Raw genomic sequence first — 26,164 nt, 5'->3', positions numbered from 1 at the left:
TCCAATCTCATTTTGTTTTCCTGGAAAAATGCATTTCACTCATCATGTGAAGAGGGGCTGAGAGGCTGGGAAGAAAAAGGAAGTGCTTTTGAAAGCACAAAGTAGGCTTTAAATATATAGAGAAGTATTTTATTCCCCTGATGCAGTGCACTTTGCTGAGAATTTGTCTTGGATACTTAAATCCTGGGGAAGGGAATAAACTTGAGTGCCTGCTCCCAAAACCACTGAGCAGTTTTCCTTTCTGTTGCAGAACTCCCAGAGTCTCATCTGCTTTTTTCCTGTCTTTGTTGAAAACTTAGCCTTATTTGCTGTTGGAAATGTGTTGGTAAAGCTATGGTGGAGCAGAGCCTTGTGTGGAATTTCTGAATTTATATTAAATGCCTGCACTTTCACTGCTGGTTGATGGTGGTGGTGATTCCTGTGTTAGCACACGGTGTAAGAACAAATGATTATTTGGCCTCTTGTTTGGAATGAACTGTGGGTAACATACAGGAGAGTTCACTTAAGCACTAGGGAAAAATATTGACGTAGCAGCCTGCTAACAGTGCAATTTCTGTATTATTTTGTGTTATTTCATGACCTGCTTAGCTATTTCCATGCTTGGTTTCCTGTTGGGTTTTTTTTAATTTTTTTTTTGAGCAAACACATGACCTGACTGTAGCTGACAGCTGCAGTTCTCTTCTTCACTAAAAGCTTTGAGTCAGTTTTTAACAAATCCTTTACACTTTAAAAGCTAAGCCACCACTACTCTCACACTCTGAAAGGTGTCACAAGAAGGAAAATATGTATCAAAACAGTTCCTGTGTTTTGTTCTGAAAGCACTCCAAGCTTTTCAGCCTTTGCAGGTGTTTTAGCTGTGGTGTGAAGTGCTGCTCCAGGATCTGTTGATCCAGCCAAGCAATGTTGCCTTTGAGTTAAAACTCTTAAATATGGGAGGATCTGGCAGAAAAGAAGTGGTTACACATCCTGCAGAGTCCTGGACACTCAGGGGTCTACAGTTACAGTCTGGAGAAGGTATAACTTCATGCTCATGGTCTAATGTGCGGTTAGACAGTAAGAAGTGTGTGAAAAAAGCCTTCAAAATGTTGCAGGAAAGAGATCGGGTGAATTTTTTTGGGATTGATTGAAAAAAACATATCCAGTGAGAAGCCAGAAGTTACTTAGAGGTGAGAATGAGGTATTTCCACATTTCTTGGGCAGTCTGTGCTGCCTGAGGACTTCCCATAAATCGCTGTCAGTCAGAGCCCAGAGCTGGACCCAGAATTGAGGGGTATTTGTTGTAACCAGGATTGCTTTTCCTTTGAACTTCGTTTGGAGTCAGTATGTTCATGGCATGAGGCCAGCGATGGACTCTTTAAACTGTTGCATTCTGAATGTAGAACGAATCTTCTGAGAATATGCAAGAAAAGCTGTTAATTAGCTCAAGTTGAAATTAATTACAGGTTGGTCTTAAATGGTCTGTTTCCTTTTCTCCCAAGTGAATTGGTCTTCCAGTTTTTTCATGTAGTTTAAAAATACTGTGCGTGTATTCTAAATGAAGAACTAGGATGTTAAGCTGAATTATTTAACACTTTATTTCATTTTTGTGATAGAGTTAAGACAGGTCAGGTTAGCAGCTCATGTAAAGTGTAGAGTCAGGCCTGTTACAGGTAGTTTAGTAAATTTGACTTTCTCACAGTCGGACTGCAGCTGGTTTCAGCTGTCACCAGGCAGTCAGTGGTGTTTGACATGAGAGCCCTGCCAAGGCCCCGCGCTGGTGGCAGCGCTGGTGGCAGCACTGGTGGCAGCATGGCTGGGGGGACTGCCTGGCATCCCCCGTGCTCCACTGCAGCGTGGGGCAGCACTGCCAGCAGAGTCCAAGCCAGCAGTGAGCCGTCACAATTGGAGATCAGCCCTCAAGTTCTTGGCTTTTCTCTGCATAGCTTCTGCTCAAGTCACGCTGATTTCAGCCCAGTCCACAGGGCCTTTCAGCTTGTGGTTCACGGCCTCTGTCTTCTCAGGGTCAGAGAAATATCACCAATATGTGGTTTCCCATTGTAGCTGATGCACCAGGCTGCTGCTCTTGTTTTCTTGCAAAGACACGTTCATCAGCAAGCCAGCCTAGGGACACAGGCTGGGCTAGAGCTGTCTTGGAAAAAAGGAAGATAAATTCTGTGTCAGCCCAATTTCCTCGCTGTGCTCCCTTAAGACTGCTGAGCACCCCTGTGGGAGCAGGTGCCTGTCCCCCCCATGCTGTGGGTGAGGTGCTGGCAGCTGCCTGCAGGAAAGAGGAGTCAGCGGGGCCTCTGTCACCAGGGTTGCACTCTGAGAGCCCTCCATTCCCTTGGGAAATAATTAGGGATCTGCAGCTTGAAAAATGCAGAAGCCGCTTGCTGTAACAGTAAATGAAGGGACCATGAGAAACCTGATTCAGCAGTCTTCAGGTATTATTTAGCAGTGCAAAGTACTTGCGATTTGCACTTAATGGCTTGGAGTTGTGGGTTCTGTGAGTTGCTTTGGCATAAAGGGGGCTCTGTCCTTGCTTCAGAAAGATGAAAATTAAAAATTTCTGTGTTGTATGCTAGAACACAGTCGCACGTGAATGGACTGGCTGCCTATCTTGCTTTGTATTCATGTATAAAACTTAATATTTGAGCATTTTCTGTCTTGGACTTCTCTTGGGTTTTACTTTATTATAATTAGTTTTGGGTTCTATATATCAGCAAATTTGAAAATAAGAATATCACTGGGCTACCAGCTTTAACTTGGGTGACAGCAGAGGAATTGTAGGAAGGAGCAAAGAGAAGCTACTCTTTTGCATTAAAAATGAATTTTTATTTAAACTCCTTTAATTCTTAATTATACATGTTTGGGCTCTGTTAAATTACTGTTTCAAGATTTTGTCATGGTCAGATTGATGAAGTTAAATATCGAAATCTGTGGGGTTATGGATTACTGGATAATTATAACAGTTTTCATTTTGTTGGTATTTATGCTCTCATAACTTGAGTATGAATGCTTTTTGGAATACATGGAGATCAATTTGTGCAGGAGTTGAAAGCTACACTGCAACCCTCACTGTCTCAGCCTGTCTGATAACTTTCTGCTGTGCCTGCTGCTGCTGTAATATTAGATCATATCGCTGTGACAATAATAGATCTCATTTTGTGAAAATGAGATTTCCCTGGTGATGGTCAGGGTGGTGATGTGCCACTCAGAGTTGTTTATGCCACAGCAGAAGGGAGCAGCTTCCTGATGAGAGCACTTCCTTTCTTGTGTGCATTGTGTCCCTTCATTTAGTGTAAAATTCAAATGCCACAGACATTCTGTCCAGTTCAGGCATACCAGGCAGCACAAGTCTTTCCAGAAGATGGTCTGTTCAGGCTGTTTCATTCGATGTGTAAATTATACTGTGTAATTTGCAAAACTCTTGTTGCTGTGCAATTCATTGGCTTGTAGATAAGTTCTTCATTACTGAATTCAAGGCTCTATGAAATTACTTATTTCTATTGAAGTATTTCATGGTGTGTGTGGTGCAGCCACTGAAGTTGTAATGAACAGGATTTAAAGCAATTTGACTTGAACTTGTTTGTTCTGTGTTGACTAAACCGATTCATGTTTTTGTTTGCCTTTCTTTGCTGTAAAGGAGGGTGAAGAACAAAGAAGTGATTGTCTATAATCTATGAGTTTAATTTCATTTTAGAAAAGAATCAAATGACTCTTGATTTTTTTTTTTTTATTGGCATATTTTTTGAAGCTAGGTTGTGTTTTCTCTCTGTGTTTTACTGGGGAGCAGATGCAGGGGTGCAGCAGTTGTACCAGGCCAGTGATGGATCTTGCACTGGTGTTGCCTGATTATTGATATCTGGATGATGAATTTGGATTTTTATTCTGTCTCTTAATGAGAAGCTCAGAACTAGATTGCACCATGAGGCCTCTCTAACTAGTGCTGCCTTTCAGGCAGTGGCCAAGGGCAGTATCTGCCTCTAGGGTGGAAGATAGGAATGAGATAAACACATGGTAACACTCTCTTAGGATACTCTCTCATCTTCCAGCAATGTGTCTTGACAGCCCTTCTGGTGCAGAATGTGCCGTTGTCAGGAATAACATCTCATGTGCTTGATTTCTTGTGCTCCCAGTTCCCTTCTGGAGCCCAGTGAGCTCTGTGGTGACACTCCAGCAGGAGCTGGTGCTTCATGACACGCTCTGTCAGGAGATGGATCCTTTCCCTTGAGCCTGGCAGAGCTTGCTCAGCCTCACACCTGCTGCTCCTTGTGTCACAAGAGGCAGCACAGCGCGGCTCAGGCTCTCTGTGCTGCCTGCCCTCTCAGCTCTGGCAGGCCTCTCCCTCAGGTCCTAAATAACTCATTTTCATGGTGATGCTCTTAGTTCAGTAGTTTGGTTTCACACGAGGAGCTGTTCTCTGTACTCTTGGTTTTCCACCATTGTTTTTTTACCTTTTTGGAGGTCTTCTGATACATCAGACATGGATGTAAGGTATTTTTTTCTTACACTTACTAGCTTGAGGTAAATAGTGTGCAGGCTCCAGACCCCTATCATGCTGCCTTTTGATGACATTCCATTGATGTTAGTCAATGGTCAAGACTTAAAATGATGTACTTAAAACTTTTTAATTGGTTTGCTTAACAGAATTTGGCTGCTCTATACCTGGGAGTTGATGTTTTGCCAGTCCAGAAGCCAAACCAAGACCTTGCTATTTATCTTGAATTTTGTGTTCTGCTGGTGAAGCTCACTGTACTAATGATAGTCTTGGAGGAGTGAAATCACTGGGGCAGAGCTTTCATTTGCCTCTGGGCCAAATGAAAACCTGGTGGGTGAAGTCTGAGGCAATGAAGTCAAACCTGTTCCACTGAACCTTCATGGAGCAGGGGGAAAGTCTGGAGACTTTTTTCCTTGTGGTAGTACAAGGGCAATGGTTTAATGAGGAATTCTGAGCCCACACTGTAGCAGTGCTGTAGTCATCCTATCCTCCTCCACTCATAAATTAGATTTTGTCTGCACAGTAGTAATTTTATTTAAAATAGCCTAACATATTCCAGATGTTAAACATGTTATAACAGACCTTCTTATTGAAAGTGTCTGTGATTCTAAGACCAAACAAGTGACGAATACTAATTATAGGACTCATAAAAGTGAGACCTAAGCGTGGTACAATAGAGCAGCAAGGAATAGTTGACTGTTCTAAAAATAGACCCTCAGTGGACACAGTGGGATTGCAGCTGAATTTTAAAAAACCGACTGCAGAGGAACCAGCCATGCAATTTTGTTAACTGGAAAAGGAAAGGAGAAGCCAAGCACCAAATTCTGCTTTCAGTGTGACAATACCCCTTGCCTGTGAAATGCCTGTTGGCAACACAGAACGTACTTGTGATTGTTCAGCTGCTGTAAGACAAGGAATGATAATTAGAAGAAACGTAGGACAAGCTTAATGATTTACGGTTGGTTTTATGTGTGTCTCTTAAAAAATTCGCAGGAAGATATGTTCCTGTGTTATGTAAAGGGCTGTGTATTGCCAGTGTTGCAGAGAAATAGGAAGAGCTTGGGAATAGCTCACATTCCTCAGTAATCACATGTCGATCTCCAGGCATTTAAGCTTTCCCTGGCCTGTCGCCAGCCTTTGCTGTGATGCTCTTTTGGAGGTCAGCCTCTTCTCCAGAGTGCTTTAACCTTGAGCCAGAGCAGTCATGTCCTGTGCAATTGGGGTCAGAAGCCAGGTTTCCTCTCATAGGAACCACTGAAGTTGACTTTAATTGCAGGGCACATTCTGTCAAACAAAGTGTTGTGCCCCGAGCTACGTGGCTTCTGGGCCAGACTGATTTCCATCTGTCTTGCTTGGAACACGGGTAGGGCAGGCGTTTTTCTCTGAATACAGAATAGTATGGCAAATGTGTTTGTTATAAACAAGTTACAGTGACATTACAAGTCCATCTGGTATTGCTGTTGCCCCCACAAGGCCAGGTAAGATCTGTGGATGTTGAAGAGCAGCTTGGAGCAGCACAGCTGTAAAGTCTGTCCTTGGTGTTCCACCTGCAGTCTAGACCAGGGCAGTGTCAGTTGTTTTCTAACCAGCAATTTGATCTTGGTGTCTCAGTCATAAGCCAGCCTAACCTGAATGATCAGGCTTTCCCACCTTACTCCAAAGGAAAAGAAGATTAAAATTATTTGCATTCAGCGTGGTTGTTGGGTTGTCTGTCCTTAACCTTTTGTTTTTCTTGAGGAAGGAGTAGTATTTGCCCAGCTTCTCTATTCCAGGTTCTCATTTTAGGGATTTGTGTCTCAAGATTGTGCAGAGGCTGCAGTTGAAGTTTGGCTTGCTCACTCTTTGGTGGAGTGGCACTTGGGCACTTTGTGCTCTCTGGACTTCCCAAAGGGAGGAAGAGAATTAATAATTCTCTTGTTTGTGCCTGGAAGGCAAAGCAGGTGTAACTCAATCTCCTACACAGGCTGTCCACTTTCTCCTCTGTCCTGCCCTCATATTAAGGTGTCCTCTGAAGATGGACATTTAGGCTCCCATACAAGAATCAATTATTACACAATTCCACCTGTGTGAATTTATTTAAGCAAACCACAGATGACTCAGATCTGTTTTAAAGTAACTGCTCTTCTAATTAAAGTTACGTTGAGGCATGTCTGTGGTTATTGAAGATCTTCTTTTATAGACAGAAGATGGAATGTTAGCCCTTGTCTTCAGGTCACATCCTTTGTCCCCAGTTTGTTGTATCTGCTGAATTGGTGTACCTTTTGTCATCAAAACTTAGAATAAAATTGCATTAAATCATGAAAGATTTACTTTTTATCTGGCAGAAGATGGAATCTCTGTGTGTAGCAGTGTGGTTCTTAGGTGATTATGAGCCAGTTCCCTTCCAGTGTCATTCCATGCAACATCAAACCGCTGTAATTTTGCTGGTAAAACTTCTCTCTGAGCACTTTTCTGACATGAAAATGCCTAGATGTTGAATGGGAGAGGTGCACTGAGGGGGACAGAGTAGTGATCTGTGCAGAAAGAGCCTGCATGGGTGGATTGACTGGTCACAGCCCTGATGAGAATTGAGGTTTCTGGTGCAGAAAGAAGCTTTGGTGAGTTGGTGACCACAGTTGAATAACTCAACAGTGAACTAATGGAAAAGTTCCACTTATCTAGAAGATTGCTTCATAACCTGTTCTGATTCTCCTGCTTTATTTATAAGGCCTAAATTATTTTAATGAAATATTAAAGTATTAAAGTAACTTTATGCATGCTTGAAAACCCTGAACACCAAGGCTGAGATTCCTTAGCTCTGTAGCCAACACATTTATGCTGCCATACAGAGGAAATTTGCTGCAGACCTTCCTGTCCCCCAGAAACTTCTCTTTTTTTGCTCCTGCTTTTTGCCTGTTCTTCTATCCCCTTCCTTGCTTTTGGTTTTGGGCAGTCTTAAGTGAATCTATGCTTTTTTAGTATAACTCAGATTTGTCAAGAATGCTTAATGAACATATATTGTCAAGTATTTCCCTGAATAAGCGGAGAGTTTTACTGATATTTAGTTGCAGGTGCTGTCTAAATGGAGCATTCTTTCAATAAGCTGCCTGTGAAGTCCTTTTGATTTCTGGTTTGTGTGCTGGTAGAAAAACAAGCACTTCTTTGCTTTGCATTTAGTTTGCAGAAAATGTAATCTAAAACTCTGAAATGCGTGTAAACTTTTAAAATCACTACAAGGATTTCTTTCCCCTGAAATTGTTACTGTCTTTTTGATTGTAGGCAGGGTTTGATGTCTGCTGTAACTTCACAGCAGTAGAAAATTAGTTTTAAATCCTGTTCATGGAAGTGATCCTAATATGCATAATCCTTTCTAGTTGATTCTTAGTCTGGATTTCTCCAAAACATTCTGTGCCACAGCTACCAGAGGTGAGTTTGTTGCAGTGTTCTGTGATTGACAACTGAGATAATGTGCCAGAGTCCACGTGGTTTGGGGTCATGTTTTTGCAGTAAGAATGTTTTGGTTTTAGCAGGACTCCTGATGCTTTCTCTGTTTGATGACCTCAAAGGAAGGAAGTTTAAACACAAGCAAGACAAACTAAAATGGGTACCAAAGTTTGGGAAGATGGTGTGGCTGCTGTGCCGAGTTTCCTTGGAGATCTGCCTGGTTTCAGTGACATTTTGCAATGACCTGGAGGATGTAATGAGCAGTGTGGTATTTTCAGGGGTGGACTGGGCAGTGCTGGGTTCATGGTTGGACTCAATGGTCTTAACAGTCTTTTCCAAGCAGAATGAGTTTATGATTCCAGGTGCATTCCACCTCACGGGACTCAAAGCCAGGTTACAAGAACTGGCCTGCAGGGGTGCCCTCAGGGCTGTTTAAAATGCCAAGCTATGCATTTGGTCTGTAATTTGGAATGCAATTAAAGCCAATAAGTGATCAACACTGTAACCATGGAAATGCTGCCTGAGCCACAGAGAGGAACAGAAATGCAGAAATTTCTGTTGCATAAAAACAGAAATTTGTGTGTTGATGCAGTTGCTTTGGCTTGGAAGTGCTTTGTAGCACTTCAACACATGAGAGGTCCTGCTGTCAGAAATCCAGGGTGGTGTGTGATGTGCTGTGTAAGCAGCACTCTGTGAGCTGTCGAGCTGCAGTTTCATTTATGACACCAACTCAGTAGTATTTCATGATTTTTGTGATTGGCTGTGTGTATCAACTATGGTTATGCCTGAAATTTAACATGAAGCTGTTCCTTTTGCACTGCAGAAGACTTGGAAGAGATTAAATAGGTGTGAAGAAGCCTGGATTGTGTCTGCAGAGCTGTGTGGAGATAAAGCTCTGTTCTGTCTCTGTTCTGAAAGGTTGTTTTGCTTCCCCATGCACATCCCTGGTGTTCTGGATGAGTGGTGGTAAGTGCTGTTTGAAGCCAGCAACCAAGAAAAAATTGCCTCTAAATTTTTATGGTCTCAGAGTAACTTAGAGGAGCCAAAGCACAAGAATAACTTCTCTGCTGTTTCCTGTCTCCATAGAGATTTTTAATTTGCTGAATCAAAGCCCTTCATACAAGATCACAAAGCAGTTATTGAATTTGAGTTTGGTCTGTATACTGGGTTATTTTGTAGTGGTTATGGGCAATATCCCCATTGTTTTCAGGAATTTGCAGAATGGATGGAAGCTGGGAGGTTTCTTGCTGTGTTTCTAGGATTTGAGCAGCAAATTGCCTGCTTGGCATGCGGCAGGGCTGATAACCTATTTGGTGGAACAAATAGGTATTGTTTGTTCAGTGGTGACATCTGCTGAAGACAAGATCACTTTAACAGGCAGAGTCTTTTTGAGATGTACAAGAAACTTAACTGGGTATTTGCTGAACTTGAAAGTACTGTGGGCTTCTAATACAGCTAAATGTAAAAATGGACAGAGCAGTCTTGCCCCGTTCTTTCTATAGGAAGTAATAAAATCTGAGGCTTTATATAGTTAAGCTAGGGGTGAATTTAAATGTGCTGGAATAAATCTGCTCATCCTTTCTTCCTCTTTCTTTGTAGAGTTTTGCAAGGCACAAGTGGGTTGTTCGTAGCAGTGTAGAGCCTGAAATCCTTCTCAGTGAAACCTGGCTAAATCAAGAGAACTCCTTAAACAAGTATAGGCACCAAGAGAAGACAAGGACGAGTGGGGATTATGTTCTTCTGTACACTTAATAAAACCTTTTCTTCCATGCAGATCTCTTGAGTAACAGGGGAGCTGTTGAGGGCAAGAATTAATGGCTTTGGTAAATGCCAGGGAAAAAAAAAAGTTTTCTTATTCACTTCTGCTTACAGATGGCTTAATTTTCCTCAAGTCCCGCTTTCATAGAGAATTTCTCAGGAATTTCATTTCCATTCCACAGAAGGAGAGGTGAGCTGAGGCAGCTCATTTTGCTGGCTGCTAAGCCAGTTATGCTTTCAGATGCTTTCTTGAGACAATGATACTGAAAGGAACAAGTCCTTGTATCACTTCATGATTGAACAAGGCCCAGGGAAGCCCTGGCAGTGTTAATGAAAATGTTTCTGCAGTGACCTTCAGTGTTTGTAGCAGGTAAGGGCAGCTTAGAGCACGGTTATTTAGCAGCTGTGGGTGTTGGGAGCCCAGGGAGTGCCTAGAGACTGTGCAGGGTCCTGTAATGTCGGTGAAATCAGGACTCATTCAGTGTGGGGAGTCTCTCCTGGATCTTCTGAGGAGAAGAGATGTAGACCTGGGTTGTAAATTTGAGCACCACTTCAGTGCAGTATCATAAATAAAGCATTTGAGGAATCTGAATATCATGCTGCAGTAAGTTTTTGAACCACTGACAATTTCTCTTCCCAGATACTCTACCTGAAAGCTCTGATCTCCAAGTTGGAGAACATCCAAAGTTGTTTTTCAAGATTGCTTCTCTTGCTGTTTGAGAAATAATTAACCTTCAATTACAACTCATGAACAACATCTGTGCAGAGTAGATTCTTGTTAGTGCTTGTCTGATTTGTATAATAATGTGTTTGTGTGGTCTATTAAAAAAAAAGACAAATCCCAGAACTTCAAAAACAAAAAAGCCATTGTAATTGTAATCCAAGGATTTGATGCTAATTCTATAAAACTTTCACAGCCCACAGCCTCTTTATGAAAATTTTAGACTATATTGTTTATGAACTTTAAGGCATTATTGTCCTTCTGTGAAGTAGAGGGATTGGGGCATTTTGGACAATTACTTGGGAATGCTTTGCTTTGGAAGACTGGATATTTACTGTACTGTAAACTTACACTCTTAATGCACTAAAGATCATTTAATTAGAAAGTTCCAGGTCACTTCTTACACTCGTGTAGTAAACAGGAACTCTCTAGTCTCTAAAATGGTGCAGAATGTTTGTCTTACAGATATCGACTTGTCCTATTGATTTTTTGGTGTAACTTACAGAAGGGTTATTTATTTTATCTTGGATCCACTTAATAGCCATCATTAATACTTAGATGGCCAAATTTCATTGTACCAAGGAACAGAGAGTGAAGACAATCTATTGTGCTTCTGAATGACTCCTGCCACTCCAGGGTAAAATGATTTTTTGGACTATAATGGAGGGAGGATACAAGGAGGACAAAGTAAAATAAGGTCAGGATGCAGTTGTAAGGAAATGTGATGGACAGAAAGGAGAATTGTGCATTTTTTGTTTCCTGTAGCTTAGAGTAAGGGGCTACTTGCATTTGCCAGGTGAATATCAGCTCTCATTTTGGGAATCCTTCAGAATGCACAATCCTTCCTTCCAGCACACGGTGCAGCCCTGCCCTCAGAGCTGCTCTTGGGAGCCAGCTCTGCTCCTCACACCCTGCCTAAGGACAGCTCTGCTTGGAAAGGCAGGATTTGCCTCTCCTCTGTGGAATTCTGCTCTGCATGGAGTGGAAGAGCTTTTTCCTGTTGCAAAATGAATGTATTTAAACAAAGGTTTATTTGAATGTGGGCATTGTGATTTAGGTTTTTTTTTAATAAACCAAGATGAAACAGAGCCTTCCTTTTTACTGAATGCTTGCTGCCTGCTCCATTTGTCTTAATTCTTAAAATCCCTGCAGTAGCTCTCTTTCAGGTGAAGGGGTATAATTTTTAATTCAAATTGCTTCCACACAAGGTATTTCCTGATGTACTTTCTAATTGCTTAATCCAGTTCAGTGATAAATTGTTAAGCAAACATTTTGTTTGTTGATCTTGCACTGATAGCCAGCAGGTTCACCATTGGTGAACCTTACTGGAAAAACTATGGTGTATTTGTTCTAGTTCTATTGGAATACTTTTAAACCCTTTTTAAAGTAGAAATTGCAATGGAAGGCTTAAACTCTTTTTTTTTTTCATTTTAAAGTAAGTCATAGTGTTCTTTACTAGTCATATCTTGTTGGTATAGACTGTGCTAAGATTTACAGGGAAGTCAGAGGACTGTTAAACAGCCTCATATTTGTCGAGGACCAGAAATGGTACATGAAGAAAATGTTTGTTTAGATGATACAGAGCCATTCAGACAGGTCTGACCCTGCCTCTCCTGCTGGGTTGTCTGTAGTGCTCACAAGCCTCAGCTGTAGTCTGTGTAATGAAAGCCTTCTCCATCTTTTCCAGAGAGAGTTCTAGAACTGAGTGCCTGCCAAGCAGCCTTTGTTTCCCAGCAATAAGAGAATAACTCCTCTCTTTGTAAATGAGAACATTTAATGAAGTGAAAACACTGCGGAGAGAAAAACCACTTAAGCCTCCTGAGCAGGGGCTGCTGTGGAGAGCTGCTCTGAGGGGAAGGTCACTGCACACAGCCGAGGGGAGCTGTGCTGCAGGGAGCAGGGCCTGGCTGGGACCCTGCACGTGTCCTTGGAGGACTTGTCCTTCCACAGCTGGCTTCACAGGGGAGCTTCTTCCCACAGAGCTCACTTTAACCTGTGTGTTAAAGATGTTTGTGCTTCTCCAATGTGCAGTTCGCGTCACGTTCCCTCTTCCCCGTGCCTGGGAGTGTTACCTTACCCAAACCCCTATTTCTGGAGCTTTTTGAGGTGTATCCACTGTAACCATCTGCTCTCTTGCACACACGCCCCCGAGCTGATGGCTCCCATGTGAGCTAACATCCCTCAGAGACACTGGCACCGAGATCACAGTGCTTTGTTCAAGCCTCACGATTTTTATGGTGCTTTGAACAAGTGTCATGATTTTTATACATATGTATGGATTGCAAAGGGAGTGGTAGCTCTGAACAGCAGAATACAGGGCATGAAAAGTTATTTGCCAATCTGTGAGAGTTCATCTTGAATTGTTTCTTTCCAAGTTCAACTGCCAAGAATATGAAACCTCTTGGTTACCCTGCCGTGAGTCTCTGCTTTTCCTATTGATCTGCAGTGCTCTAATGCAAGGGCAGGAAGGGATACAGTGCTCTGCAGGAATGATGAGGCTGCTGGAGGGGAGCCAGGGCAGCATCCTGCTTGAGTGACCCTTCTTGTTTCTTGTGTTTAGGAATAATTCAGAAATCCCACTGGAAGTGCATAGGGGAGCACAGTGAACTTTGGTATGCACTTGCACATTGTTACCCACACATGGGCAGGCACTGCAGGCAGAAACTAAACTTAGCACTGAGTGCTGCAGACAAGATTGGGCTGCCAGGATGAATCTGTTCATGGGTTCTCTTGAGGTGCCCTTGGAGAACGTGGTGCTGCTCTTGGAATGTTGCTCTGCCAGCAATTTCAGACAGAAAACATAAAAATGAAATAAAACATCTTAATAGCCATTAAGCTGTTAAAGCACTCAATATGCTTAATTTTCTAAATGGTAATTGAAATTTCTCCATATTTCACCAGGTCAGAATTTCTGTTTGGAGGATTCACCTACTAGAACAGCACAGGATAAGATTGCTTGGAATATTTTTTTCCTCTTTTAAGTGTAGAAGTTAGTTTTGAATCACTTAGTGACATACTCAATAAGCCGTATCCTTGAAGGCAGGAGACTGGGAATATATTAATCTGATCAGGAAAACCGAGTAATTTATTTGCATGCATCACTCTCTGACTGAGGACTGAGCACATGCTTATTATCAAGGTATTTTATTAGCCCTAGGCATGGTTTGAGAAGTAAAAAGCCAGAAATCTTTGAAAACTGGGTTGGAGGTCATACCTAAGTGCTGTTTTAAAGGTGGTAGTTTGAAAGGAATTTCTTATTCCTGATACTAGAATTCCAAAATCTAAGGGCCGTGGCAGCAAGTACAATTCCCTTGGCTATGAAAAACGACTGCAATGGGTTTAAAATAGTCTGACTTCTGAATTGCTTTCATGTCTTCACACTCAGCTGAAATACTAGCAAGGATAAAAGTGGATTAAATCCTGTTATTTTGACTCTACTCTGAGCATGAGTTGCTAAGGGAAGCAGTTGGAAAAGAAGCTTTATTACAGTGCTATTTTGGTTGAAATTGTGCTTGTCAGTGTTCTTGCTGTTAACATGCATTAAGAAAGTTAAATTTGCAGTTCAAGCTGCTTCACCAGACTGTGTTTGTCTTGATGCACAATGCATCTTCTAATGGATCCGAGTACACAAATGTTCCAGAGACTGGTGGGAAACGTGAAAGTACATTATTGAGGAAGTGCAGAATTGCAGGCTCAAAAGCACTTTTTGAAAGATCTGTACACAGGTGCCTGAGGCAGGGAGGTGTTGTGACTTCATGTCAAGCCCAGCAGCAGCTGCACAGTTTGGAGGATGAGCACATCTGTGCTTTTGACTTGTGCTCCGTGTCACACCCTGTGTGTTAAATGTGACCGGCAAAACAGTAACAGTGTCACCTCCTTGAAACACCATTCTTGGGTGCATTTAGTGCTACAGCAGCAGCATTTCACTCCTGCACGGAGCCCTTCAGGATTTTCTGCAGCTGCTTCTCTTTTGAGGAACTGTCTTTGATTGTATCTGTACAGTGAAATTGGAACACTGAGACAAACGTGTGGATTATCTGATTTTATTTGTGAAGAGAGACCTGTCTGTCCAGGTTTGACCACAACGCTGGCAATACAAGGAAGGGCCAACATTTTATAATAAACTCTGCTTTATCAGCGTGCTGGAGGAATACTGCATAATGCAGTTCAGTTGTTTTCTGTCTGCAAAGCTGGATTTGAGACAAAATTTCTGGTTCAAAACACTTCAATAACGAAGCAAAATCCCTTCAGTTCTCTTGGAAAATAAAAGCAGTGTTTGATCCTTCTTTAATCTTCCCCTGCTCCTTGAATAGCTCCTGTCTTGGCCATGCATGTGCTGCTCTGACTCACGTGGCTCTTGCTGTGTTGTACCACAAATTACAGGTTTTGTTCCTGTGCTGCGTTGGTTCGTGGTGAAAGATTTGTCAGTGTCCTACAGCCTTTAGCAGCTTTTTCCTGCCCACTCTGCTCTGTGAAAGGGAGCAGTTTCTCCCTTCTGGAAGACACAGCCGTGCTTGAATCAGATTAAATATTTTGATGTGGCCATGGTTTGCTCTAATCACCTTTTATTCAAACTGGTGTGTGCTGAGCAATGATGCATTACAAGGATATATGAGAGATAAAGAAATAAAACCAGCCTGATTTAAGAGCCCAGTAAAACTGACTGAACAGTTTTCTGTGTGTATGTTCTTTAGGGAGAAAGAATCCTGAGTCGCTGTTAATCTCTTGGAAACCTTCAAGTACTTTGCTATGAGCATTCAGCTTGCCAGCTTTTGGCAGATAATTAATTCATTCTCTTCCAAATTGAACACATTCAATTCAGTCTTGCCATTTAAACAACACATTCTTCTTGGGCATTTTTTGTTCACAGTTCAACAAACACTCATGAGCAGGTAATGCTTTGAATTGTAAATGTTCACAGGGCAAACATGAAGTGTTTGGAGGACTAAGATGAGAAAAGCATCAATATATGCAATGAAGGAGAATTGCAAAGGCTTTGGCATAAAGGGGGCTGTTCAGATGGGGAAAACTTGTCATCCAAATGTAAAAAAGACTTTGAAAAAAGTGAGAAAAATGTTAGATACCTACTGCCCCTGCTCTCCTGTCTATAAAATAACCATAATATAAGATCCTCAAAAGTATTAAATGAAGCAATTTGAAAGTCAGGAATACTTCAAAATTCTGCTGCTTCTAGGAATGTTTTCTTTTTCTGACTTTAACAGAATTTAACTACAGTCATTGCAGTTAAAGATTAATTTAGAAAGTATGCTGAGACTTTTTCAGGGAGAAGGTTGAGATACTCGTGAGCAACTAAACTGTACAGCCTTCTGTTCAGAACAAGAGCCTTGTAAAAGAAATAGAACTCCTTTGCCATACTAATAGGGCAAAACCCCCTTCTTACTCCCTGTTAATAGGACCCATCCTCCCTTTGTGTCACAGCTGTGAAAGATTTTCTCCCCCAGTGCTGACTATTGTCTTACAACACTAATGCTCTGTGGCTGCTATTGTGCACACTTCTCTGAGCCCAAGAATTATTGCTGTTCTTCAGTCAAAGCGAACCAGCTGTGCACAGATGAGGTCTGGAGCAGGGAGGGGGTGTGACCCCTTCCCTGGCTGCACTTCTGCTGCCTTCCAGAGCAGCTTTATCAACTCGGGACAGTCATGCTGCAAAAATGGTTTAAAAATATGCACAAGGGGAAAAAAGCTGACACTGTTTTAGTGCCTTACACCACTGTCACCATAGTAACAGTACCTTCAAACTAGGATTGAACACTGGTAATAAACTGAAGTATTTTAATTATTCTAAAGGGAGAATTAAGAGACCTTTTCTGTTCCAGCCCCACCATCACATACTTTGTGCAGCTGGTGCTTGTTTTGTTCCCCACCCTCTCCCTCTTGGTGCTGCAGCTGTTTTCCAAGTAGTTGAAATCATCTAAAAGGACCAAATGGATGTTTTACCTCTTTTAAAGAATTGTTTCATGATGTTCTCCCAGATTTACTTCATCTAAGCTTTGCACTGCATTGAGACATCTTGTAAAATCCTACCTCTTCACCAAAGCAAATGAGGTTCTGATAGTAGTGAAAACGAAGGAATTCACAATATGGAAAGCAGACTAAAGTATTAGTTGCTTCACTGTTACCCCATGAAAAAAAAAAAAGTGCCTTAGAGAAGCAGAGATACAGTAGAGACTGTGAAAGAAAAGGACAAAAAAAAAAAAAAAAGCTGTCTGGTATTCTCCAGCCACAGTGGTTTTAAAATCAAAATCCAACAAGTTTACTAGTGGGGATAACACCCTCTTACTTGTTTTACTGATCCCAAATCCTTAACTATCGTGTGTCTGGTTTAATACCATCTTCTCTGTGTGTCAAGTATTTAAGAGATGAAGTTATTTACATGACTGTGTTCTTTAACCAAAATCAAAGCTGTTACTAGCTCTGCATTACTACAAGAAGTTTTGTATTTTCAGAAGTGTGAAACGAGCTCATTGTATTAGACTGCCTGTTGTTGGACAAAACTGTGAACTGATAAACTGCAGTGAAATCATTAGGAACACTCTGTGCCCAGGGAGCTTGAGAGCTCTATTAGCTTAAGAAATAGCTTTTGAAATATTTTTATTAGACCTTGGGGAGCTGTATGAAATCCCTCTAGACAGCTTGGTGAAACACCGGTAATTAGTAAGTGGGTTTTTTTAATCCAAGACATAATTGTTTTGTCTTGTGGTATTTTAGAACTAGAGGGTCTGATTTTCCTGTTATCAAGGGGGTTGTCATGGTACAGAATGAATAACTTCCTTTTCCGAGGGAGAGGAGGAATGGGTTATTTTGCACAGTTTAAAAACAGCTTTGCTGGCAAGGAACATATTAATAAATGGATTGTTTGGAATGCAGTGTGACTCTTTCAGCTGTAATGTGGATTCAGGGAGGCTCAGCCCCTTCCAGGGAAGCTCTGAAGGGCATGGAGCCTCCAGATGCTGGCGCTGCCCGTGAAGGAGCTCTGCACACCCTGAGGAATGAACGGTGGTGATTGTTTGTTCTCCTTCCATTGTGACAGGCGTATGAAAGAAGGTTTCCCACGTGCCCTCTGATCCCCATGTTTGTAGCCAGTGACACTGTAAACGAGTACAAGAGTGAGGATGAGGCCATCCACGTGATTGAGCGACGCTGCAAGCTGGACATCGATGCACCGCGGCTGCTGAAAAAGGTGATGAGCTTTGGAGTGCCTGCTTTGTGCTTCTGCATATCCCTTCACCTGAATGCTGTACCCTAACAAAATCTGTGCCTGTTCCCCAGATTGCAGGAGTGGACTACGTCTACTTTGTCCAGAAGAACTCTCTGAACAGGCGAGAAAGGACTCTGCATATAGAAGCCCACAATGAAACCTTCTCTAACAGAGTCATCATTAATGAGCACTGTTCCTACACAGTGAGTAACAGCAGGCCTTTGGTGGGGCTGCAGATGGAGCCCAGGCAGTGTTCAGACCCCAGGACTCAAACAGAGCTTGGGTCGTTCCTGGCTTTTGCCTTGCAAGAAAAAATAACCAACACACCACCCTGAGGGATAATTGTTACTGTTAAATGTAGCACACTTGCCTCAAGAACTGAGACACGTTTGGCACCCTCTTGCTTGAGCATCTTCTCAGAGAGCAGAACACAACATAATTTACTGTGTTTGACAGCTCTGTTGAGGCAAATCTGTACTTTGTAGCAGCAGTGTGGGACTTGGTGAGGCTGATGACACCCTGACAGAACTGCCAGAGGAAAGTTCAGCTGATCTGCCTTCTGCTCAGCTCAGACAGAGGGTCACTGAGTCAGCTATGTTTTAACCTATCTTTTTTCATTGTTCTTGGCCTTCAGTGCAAGTGTTGATGCAGAGGAGTGTGGTGGCAGGCCTGCTGCTCTGCTCTGGTCATGGTTTATTTCTGAATGGCTCAGCCCATCCTCATGGGCTCTTACAGCACGTACTGTAGCAGTAGAACTTCAAATTGATGCTAAAGGTCAGATCAAAGCTAACAAATGTGACTGATTTATCTGTATTGTAGCACTCTTTTTAGGTCATAACACTCTCTGTTGTGTTTAACCTGTGGTTAAAAGATCACCGGGTGCCAAGCCCACTTGACACTATTATCTAATCTTTTTATAATTATTTCTGCTGTAATTTCTAGGGTAAATTTAAGAATACTCTTCCGTTTACCTGCAGTTTTTATGGGAAAGCTCTGTTTAAATGGAGGAAATGCTGTACAGAGAAGTGCATGTGGTAAATATGTACAAAACACAGTACTTCTCTAGGCCCATTTGCTCTACTCAATTGATAAATTAGGTAAATACAAAACCAGGTTTTTAGTGGAAGAATAAATTGTTTCTAAAAGTTTGTTTTTATTAAAGGTAACTTATAATTGAATTTATAAAAATACAATAAGATTCTTAAATGTTATTATTATGAGTTGTACTTACTGAGGCTGTACAAGCTATTCTTGTATCTCCCATTCCCTAATGCAGAAAAAGAAAATGAAGGGAAAAGGGTTTTTTTTCTGTAGTTGTCTCCTTATAAACTGTTGATCCTGTTCTTAGCCAAATTTAGCATGTTTTGAGGGGGAAGGGAACCCTAAGGCATCAGGCCAGTTACATGCTCAGAAATCCAGACTTTTGTGATGTTTTTATAATGACAAATTCAGAGCCTGGCCTAGAAATTGCTTGAACAAATCTATTTTAACTGAAGAGAGTTTAAAAAACAGCTTTTGTAACAGTATCAGCATCAATAGTAGAATTGTTTGGGTTGGAAAAGCCCTCTAAGATCCAGTCCAACTAAAAGTCTGTTTCAGGATCATGTCAGTAAAACAAGAGATAAGCTAAGAGGGAAGGTGTCAGCTGAGAGAGGAGTGTGCACTTGTGTCAGTGGCATTATCATGGGAGAACAAATGAAAACAGTTTTCATTCTGCAGAATGCTAAAATACCTCCTAGGTCAGTGAGGGAACAGTGTTTTGGCTGTTTCTTGGAAACACGCTGGGCCTGCTGCCCCTGCTGAGCTGGCCCTGAGCTATCAGCCACAGCAGAGTTCCCTGTGGAGGCTTTTTACCCTGTTCCACACACATCCTGCAGTCCCAGCCCATATCTAGGCTGAGACAGAGTAGAAATGGGCAGTCTTCTGGCTCTTGCCTGGTGCACTTGTGATTCTCCACCCTCCCCTTTCTTGTTAAGACAAGAAAAAAAAAAAAAAAAGGAAAAAAGGGGGGCCTGTGGCACCATGAAAGGGCTACTCAGCTTTTTGTCCTTTAGTGTTGCCTCTTCCCAACTGAAGCAAGTGAAGCAAGACACCTCAAATTCCATTGGAATGTTTTGGACTGTGTGAACCTGTAAAACAAGAAACATTTCAAATATTATGAGAGAGAAAAAAACCCTAAATGGATAACTGAGCTATATGATCTTTTGACTTGCAGGTTCATCCTGACAATGAAGATTGGACCTGTTTTGAACAGTCAGCAAGTCTGGATATCAAATCTTTTTTTGGTTTTGAAAGCACAGTGGAAAAGATTGCCATGAAGCAATACACCAGCAATATTAAAAAGGTGAGCCTGCAATTGGGAAGGATGTGCCTGGCTCCAAGTTACCAAAAGACAATGAGGCTGCTGCTAAGTAACAGGCTGCTCTGCTCAGAAAGCTGGGCTGCTTTGCTAAAGGCCTGGGGCAGTGTGTCTGTGTAGGGCTGTTTCAAGTGAAATCTTTAGAGATCTCATCACTTAATTTTCAGACCAGTCCTTTCTGTGTCTAATTGTGTGGGTTTTTCAGTAGCTGAAGTAAAATTTCTTTTTTGAAGGGAAAAGAAATAATAGAGTACTACTTGAAGCAGCTGGAGGAAGAAGGAATAACTTTTGTCCCTCGCTGGACTCCTCCTGTTGCATGTAAATCAGAGAGCAGCACATCCCACCCAAGGAGACCAGTGTCACCTGCCATTAATATCCCAGAGTCTGCCACAAAGGAGGGCTTGAGCAACAAGGAGATCCTCAACAGCTCCAGCAGCCCCTCGGAGCCCACTGCAGGAACGCCCGATGGTATGGGGGTCTGATGGGTTTTACTGGGCAGCTTTGGACTGGACAGGCTCTCAGCACTGGGCAGCTTCTCCCGGGCAGCTGAGGAGCTCCACATTATCTCCTCAGTTGGTGACATGCAGTGTCAAAGTGTGGGCTCAGCAAGCAGTGATGGCAGAGCTCAGGCAGCTGTTACAGAATGAGTGGAGATCAGGTGTGAGCAGAAAAACTCTGTGCTGTTCATTGGGTTGTACATGAACAGTCTGCTCTTACCCTGACATTCAGGGATGAGTATAACTATAGGAGTGATGGGGAGGAAACAGCTGAAACTTCTCTAGACAGTCTTCTGGGAATTTGGGAGAGCTGTTGTACTGGGAGACCAAAGCTTCTCTAAGGATTTCTAGAAGCAGCAAGGTCAGTGGTGCTGTGGATTGATGTATCTGAGTATACTGGCAAAACACTTTTACAAATGTCTGCTTTGGTCCCTTCCTTAGCTACAGAAGGAGAATTTTATCTTCTTTATGAAGATGACCGTGTTTGTTGCCTTGCTCATCTTTTCATTGATTAGAGGAGCTTTATTCAGTTCTGACTTCACTGAACACAGCGGCCACCTTGAGACAGCAGCAAATCAGATCACTTGGTGCTCAGCCTAGGTCAGGTCAGGAGCGCTCTGATCACCTGCAATCTCTTTTTAGATAAGCTGGATGCAGACTACATCAAGAGGTACCTGGGGGACCTGACCCCCATGCAGGAGAGCTGCCTCATCCGCCTGCGCCAGTGGCTCCAGGAGACGCACAAAGGCAAAGTGAGTTCCTGGGGTGTCCCCTGCCTCAGAGTGTGAGACACACGAGGCGTGCCTGAGGAACCATCCTGCCACACCCCCTGGGGCTGACTCTTTCTGCTCTTCGTGTTCAAAACCTAAATTTAAGCAGTGGCAATAGGAGGAGTTCATTGTGACTGCCCAGCTGACTTTGCAGCTGAGCTGCTTCAATAATTAGCATGAAAGCCTCTCAGACTGTCAGTTAAACTGCCACCAGGGAATAACATCAGACTGATAAGTCTTCCTGGTTCCTACAATGACCTTATTTTTATGTTTGTTTGTTTTGGCCAAACATCATAGTCTCAAATACTGAAACACTGGTAGCAGTAGAGCACTGATAGCAAGGCTGGGGTTTTTCCAGTGCCTTTTGATTTGCATGTGTGTCTCAGCTTCCTCTAACTTAGCAATAAAACACAGTCTGTGTTTTGTCCTGATTTATTTAAATTGGACTGGCTTGGTATGATCATACAGGTGGAAATGATTACATTAGAGTTCATGAAATTTTTATATCCCTTATGAAGGTAGCTGCAGTGCCTGACAGGGCTTATGATTTTGTTTCAAACAAAGGCTGATTTTCTTGAGTAGCTCCCACTATTACACACCATCCTCTTGCATTGGTGCAGGGCTGCACATTTTTCGCTTTCTATTGTTTGAGTTTCTGTTCTTGTTTCAAACCTTGAATACAAAATTTGGTTTGGTTTTGTTAATAGATCCCAAAGGACGAGCACATTTTAAGATTCCTGCGTGCCCGGGACTTCAACATCGACAAAGCAAGGGAGATCCTTTGCCAGTCGCTGACGTGGCGCAAGCAGCACCAGGTGGATTATATTCTGGACACCTGGAACCCTCCCCAAGTGCTCCAGGATTACTATGCAGGAGGCTGGCATCACCATGACAAAGGTATGGTTCCAGTACAAAATATGTACTGAACAGCCTTTTTACGTTGTGAATCACAAGTGGCAGTTGTCCCTCTGTTAACTAGAGGTGGCTGTTGAGAACTTCTCAGTTGTTATGTACCAAAGACACTTAAATTGATAGAATGTTTTGAGTTGAAAGGGAATTTAAAATAATCTTGTTCCATCTCCCTGCCATGGGCAGGGACACCTTCTGCTAGACTGGGTTGCTCAGAGCCCTGTCCAGCCTGGCCTTGAACACTTCCAGAACTCTGGGGCATCCAGAGCTTCTCTGGGCAGGCTGTTCAGGTGCCTTTGCCAGCCCTTAGCTGCTGGAGGCAGAGTTCTGGATCAGTCTTTCTGACTAATACTGACATACTTAAATTTGCTTTGCCAGGAGATTAAAAAAAAGTGATTAATTGCACTTCCATAGTACTCTGAGGTGCTTAGAAGGGTGTTAGGCAAATGCTGAGTGTGCTCTTTCAGTGATTAAAAGGTGTTTGTAAATAAGTATATCTTTGTAATCAATTTATTTCTGATGTTGTATAAGTCTGCTGATGGCATAAATGAATATTTATTCGGCATTACAATCAGCTTAATGACAAGAAGTGGAATGTTGCAAAAACATCAAATAGAGCAGGTTTGTTTAAGAAGGAAAGCAGCTTTGGCTGAATTCCCTTTCTGCTGTGAACCACAGCCTGACACAGTCCCCTGTCCCTCTGCTTTATCGTGCACTGATCTCGTTGTTAATACATACATAGAAATGAGACATGTTGGAATTTGTGGCTTGAGGCAAGCTGGGCTCTTTAGATAAGGAAATGATCTCTTACTGTGAGTGATCTGTGCTGTGATTGAGTCTTTTCCCACCAGGCACCATTGTTTCTGCTCAGCTCTTCCTTTTTCAAGCAGCATATGAAACAGGGCAGGATGCTGTCAGCAGTAGTGGCCAGGAGACAGGGAGGATGCAGCAGAAGTTTAATCACAGAGCTTGAATGGCTCTTCCCTGCTGCTCTGGGCTTGACAGACCTCAAACTGAGAACATGGAAAATGAGAATGTGCTTGCAAAGATGGTAGGGAAAAAGACCTGTTAATAAGTTCTCCCTTTCAGCCTGTTCCTTGCCTGTCCTTTGCAAAGACTTCCTCTGTCAATAGCACACAACTGGGTCCTGCCAGTGAGCAGAAAGGTGCAGAATGCATCAAAGACTTGTTTAATGTTCTTCTGAGAAGTTTTGCAGTCTTGTGGTGAACTCCATGCCCCCTCCCTTCCCCTGCAGATCCTTTGATCTCTCTTGCAGCATGCCCACAAGTAAAGCATGGCTTTGTCAATAATGGAAACACCATTTCAGAACTGAGCAGTTCTCTATAATTTAAAACTTTACAGTGGTAGGTTCTTTTTTTAAACCCTCTTTTCTAGTATTGCTCCTTTCCTCCTACATATGCTAAATGTGCCAAACTTAAGCTGGCTGAATGCTGTGTGGCTTTTAGTGCTACAGCAAAGGCAGCAGTGATAATGAAGCATGTTGTCTAGAATGAGCTATCAGTGCTAAAGAAAATAAGTTATTATTTTGGCTTGCAATTAGCACAGATTTCTATACATCTGAGTGGATTTTATTTTGACAGGAATGCCTCGATCTAATGTCTTTTTAAAAGCACAAAGCTCTAATGGAATATAAATTGTATGGTGATAACAAAGCACTGTCAGCTGAGTCTCTCCTTCATGTGTCATTTGGGTGGACCAGGGTTACTGAGCTGTTAGTTTGGGTTTGGAGGCTTCTGTGTCTGGGAGGGAGGTAACGAGGGAGACCTGCTATGAAGCTTAATAGCAGCTTTTGTTTAGTGTTTCAAAAGCTAAACAGTGCATTCCAAGATAAGTGTGTGCTGATACTAAAATAACATTTTCTTTTAGTCCACCTGATAAAACATAAAACACTGTGAACTTCCATGGAGGCAGTGTCTTTGCCAAATAAATAACTTGCCTTGACTCTGCAGTTTTGGTTGTTTGTTGGTTTTTTTTAATAGTGTGTTTTTTGCAGTTTCTCTCCTTGTGTCCCAAAGGACTTAATGATAATTTGATAACCTCTCTTGCAGCTGTTGGAGGGGAGTGAAACTGCACAGACAACAAGACTTGAGGGAGATTTTTATGTAGAAAGCCTCCTTTCGTTTCTTCTTTTTATATTGTATGCTAACACATTCACTTTTATAAGCTGCTGATTGTTTAGAATAGATGAAGCAAAGCTTAACAAGTGCATCACAGCTTTAGGAGGAGGCTGGGAGCTGTTTTGTACAACTAAGAGCCAGAAATGCAAGCTTTGATTCTCAATTTCGGCCAGCACAGTAATTCACCTTAATGCCTGAGTGTCCTGCCCGAGTCAGGCTGCCCCAGTGTGTCTGTGGAAAGGCAGGGCTCTAATGCAGAGGGTCCAGCTGAAGCTGATCTCTGGAGCAGAGTCTGTTCTCACCGGGCTTAACCTGCATTAGCAGGGCTGTGTGCCAGTCCTGCACTGTGTGCAGTGACAGAGCTGGAATGTGGCTCCATCCAGCAGACTCTGCAGAGGGCAGGCGCTGGGTTAACACTGGGTTTCATTAATTCCCTGATGTCAGGATGGCTGTTTTTCCGGAAAGGTTGCTGTAAACTCTCCAGAGCACTATTGCATCACATGTGATAAAAGCCTCACAGCCTTCCTTGCAGCTCTGCAGTTACAGGAAAAGCTTCAGTTCATTGGTGTACCTGAGCTGTCCTGGAAGCTAAGAATAGTCTGTGTCATTAATTGTGTATACCAAGGTCTGGAGTGTACTGATGTACTCAGAGTCCTTTGAACTTTCCATGAAGGTTAGGGAGCTATTTCTGAATCAGGATATCTCCATTTTGCATCTCATTTACAGGTAATGTGTTGGTATGGCTGCACAGAGTGACGTTTATGTTGCCATCTGCTCTCCATTCCCCCTCTTGCAGTGGAGGTTTAACCATTACGGTTCATTTCCACCTGGATTTTCTGGAAGCAGCTCTCTGAGGTGTCCCTTGCTGTGTGGTTTGTGTCTCTGCAGACGGGCGCCCGCTGTACGTGCTGAGGCTGGGCCAGATGGACACCAAGGGCCTGGTGCGCGCGCTGGGGGAGGAGGCCCTGCTGCGCTACGTGAGTGTCCTGACAAGGGCAGCTGGGATTTGGACACCCCTCTGCCACAGCATCCGCCCCTCAGGGTGTGCTGATGGGCTCTCTGGCCATCAGCCTTTGGTTGGAACACGTCTGAAAGCCCCTGGTAGCTGTTCCTGGCTCATTCTGCAGGCTAATGGAAAGGCAGAGCTCCTGGCAGCTCCCGTGGTTATTGATTGGCATTTTGACAGATTTTTCAGAGCCTTCAGGCTCCAGTCTCTGCTCTTGTACAGAAAAGAAAATGCCACACTCAGGATTTTGTCAAGCCTGTATTCCAAGAATAAGAATCATGTATTTTTAAAGAAAAAGTGCTTGCCTGTATTTCTGCCCTCTCTAAAAGCATCACTCAGACTGTTACTGTGGATCTGCTCAGCTTCCAAGCAGAAAGCTGGCAGAATTCCAGGTTTGCACTAACTTTTTTGACTCCTAGTAATTACAGGAGTAGCCATAGTGACTATTAAAAAAAGGGACCGGATTCTATTTTTCTCTCCTAGTGGCATTTCCAAGCAGACGCTAACTTTTGTTGGCTTGCTCTAATTCTGTTTCAAGGTTGCTTTCTGTGATTTCAAAAGGGGCTTTAATTGCTGAGTAATTAAGGGTAATTGTAGTGATTTCTAGTTCATTCCTTGGCAGGGGGAGAAATTTTTGTTGGTTTGATCTTGTAGTTTTAATTAGTCTTTGGATATAAACATATTTTCTTTATCCCACCTACTGAGTTTGAGACTGTCTTTTCTGAACTCCACTCTTTTTTGTGCAGGTTCTTTCAATAAATGAAGAAGGGCTGAGGCGGTGTGAGGAGAATACAAAAGTATTTGGCAGGCCAATAAGGTAAAGTCTGCACAGTGGGAATTAACTGCTTTCATGGGGTGCAGTGAGGGGGGTGGAACAAGCAGAG

At 42.6% G+C, this 26,164-nt stretch overlaps 1 protein-coding gene across 1 annotated transcript in view; it reads left to right on the top strand.

Moving 5' to 3' along the window:
* Positions 1-26,164, top strand: part of SEC14L1 (SEC14 like lipid binding 1) — a 39,026-nt gene that overhangs the window by 6,426 nt on the left and 6,436 nt on the right. Inside the window, exons 3-10 of the mRNA XM_063409050.1 lie at positions 17,434-17,583; positions 17,673-17,804; positions 19,817-19,945; positions 20,194-20,428; positions 21,100-21,209; positions 21,935-22,124; positions 25,163-25,251; positions 26,027-26,097. Of these exons, the coding sequence (XP_063265120.1) occupies positions 17,434-17,583; positions 17,673-17,804; positions 19,817-19,945; positions 20,194-20,428; positions 21,100-21,209; positions 21,935-22,124; positions 25,163-25,251; positions 26,027-26,097 (1,106 nt within the window). The remainder of the gene's footprint in view (positions 1-17,433; positions 17,584-17,672; positions 17,805-19,816; positions 19,946-20,193; positions 20,429-21,099; positions 21,210-21,934; positions 22,125-25,162; positions 25,252-26,026; positions 26,098-26,164) is intronic.

The sequence above is a fragment of the Prinia subflava genome, chromosome 12 (assembly GCF_021018805.1).
Source record: "Prinia subflava isolate CZ2003 ecotype Zambia chromosome 12, Cam_Psub_1.2, whole genome shotgun sequence".
In the NCBI taxonomy this organism is placed as follows: Eukaryota; Metazoa; Chordata; class Aves; order Passeriformes; family Cisticolidae; genus Prinia; species Prinia subflava.
The sequence above is the reverse complement of the archived record's forward strand: the minus strand, read 5'-3'. Positions and strand labels throughout refer to the sequence as shown.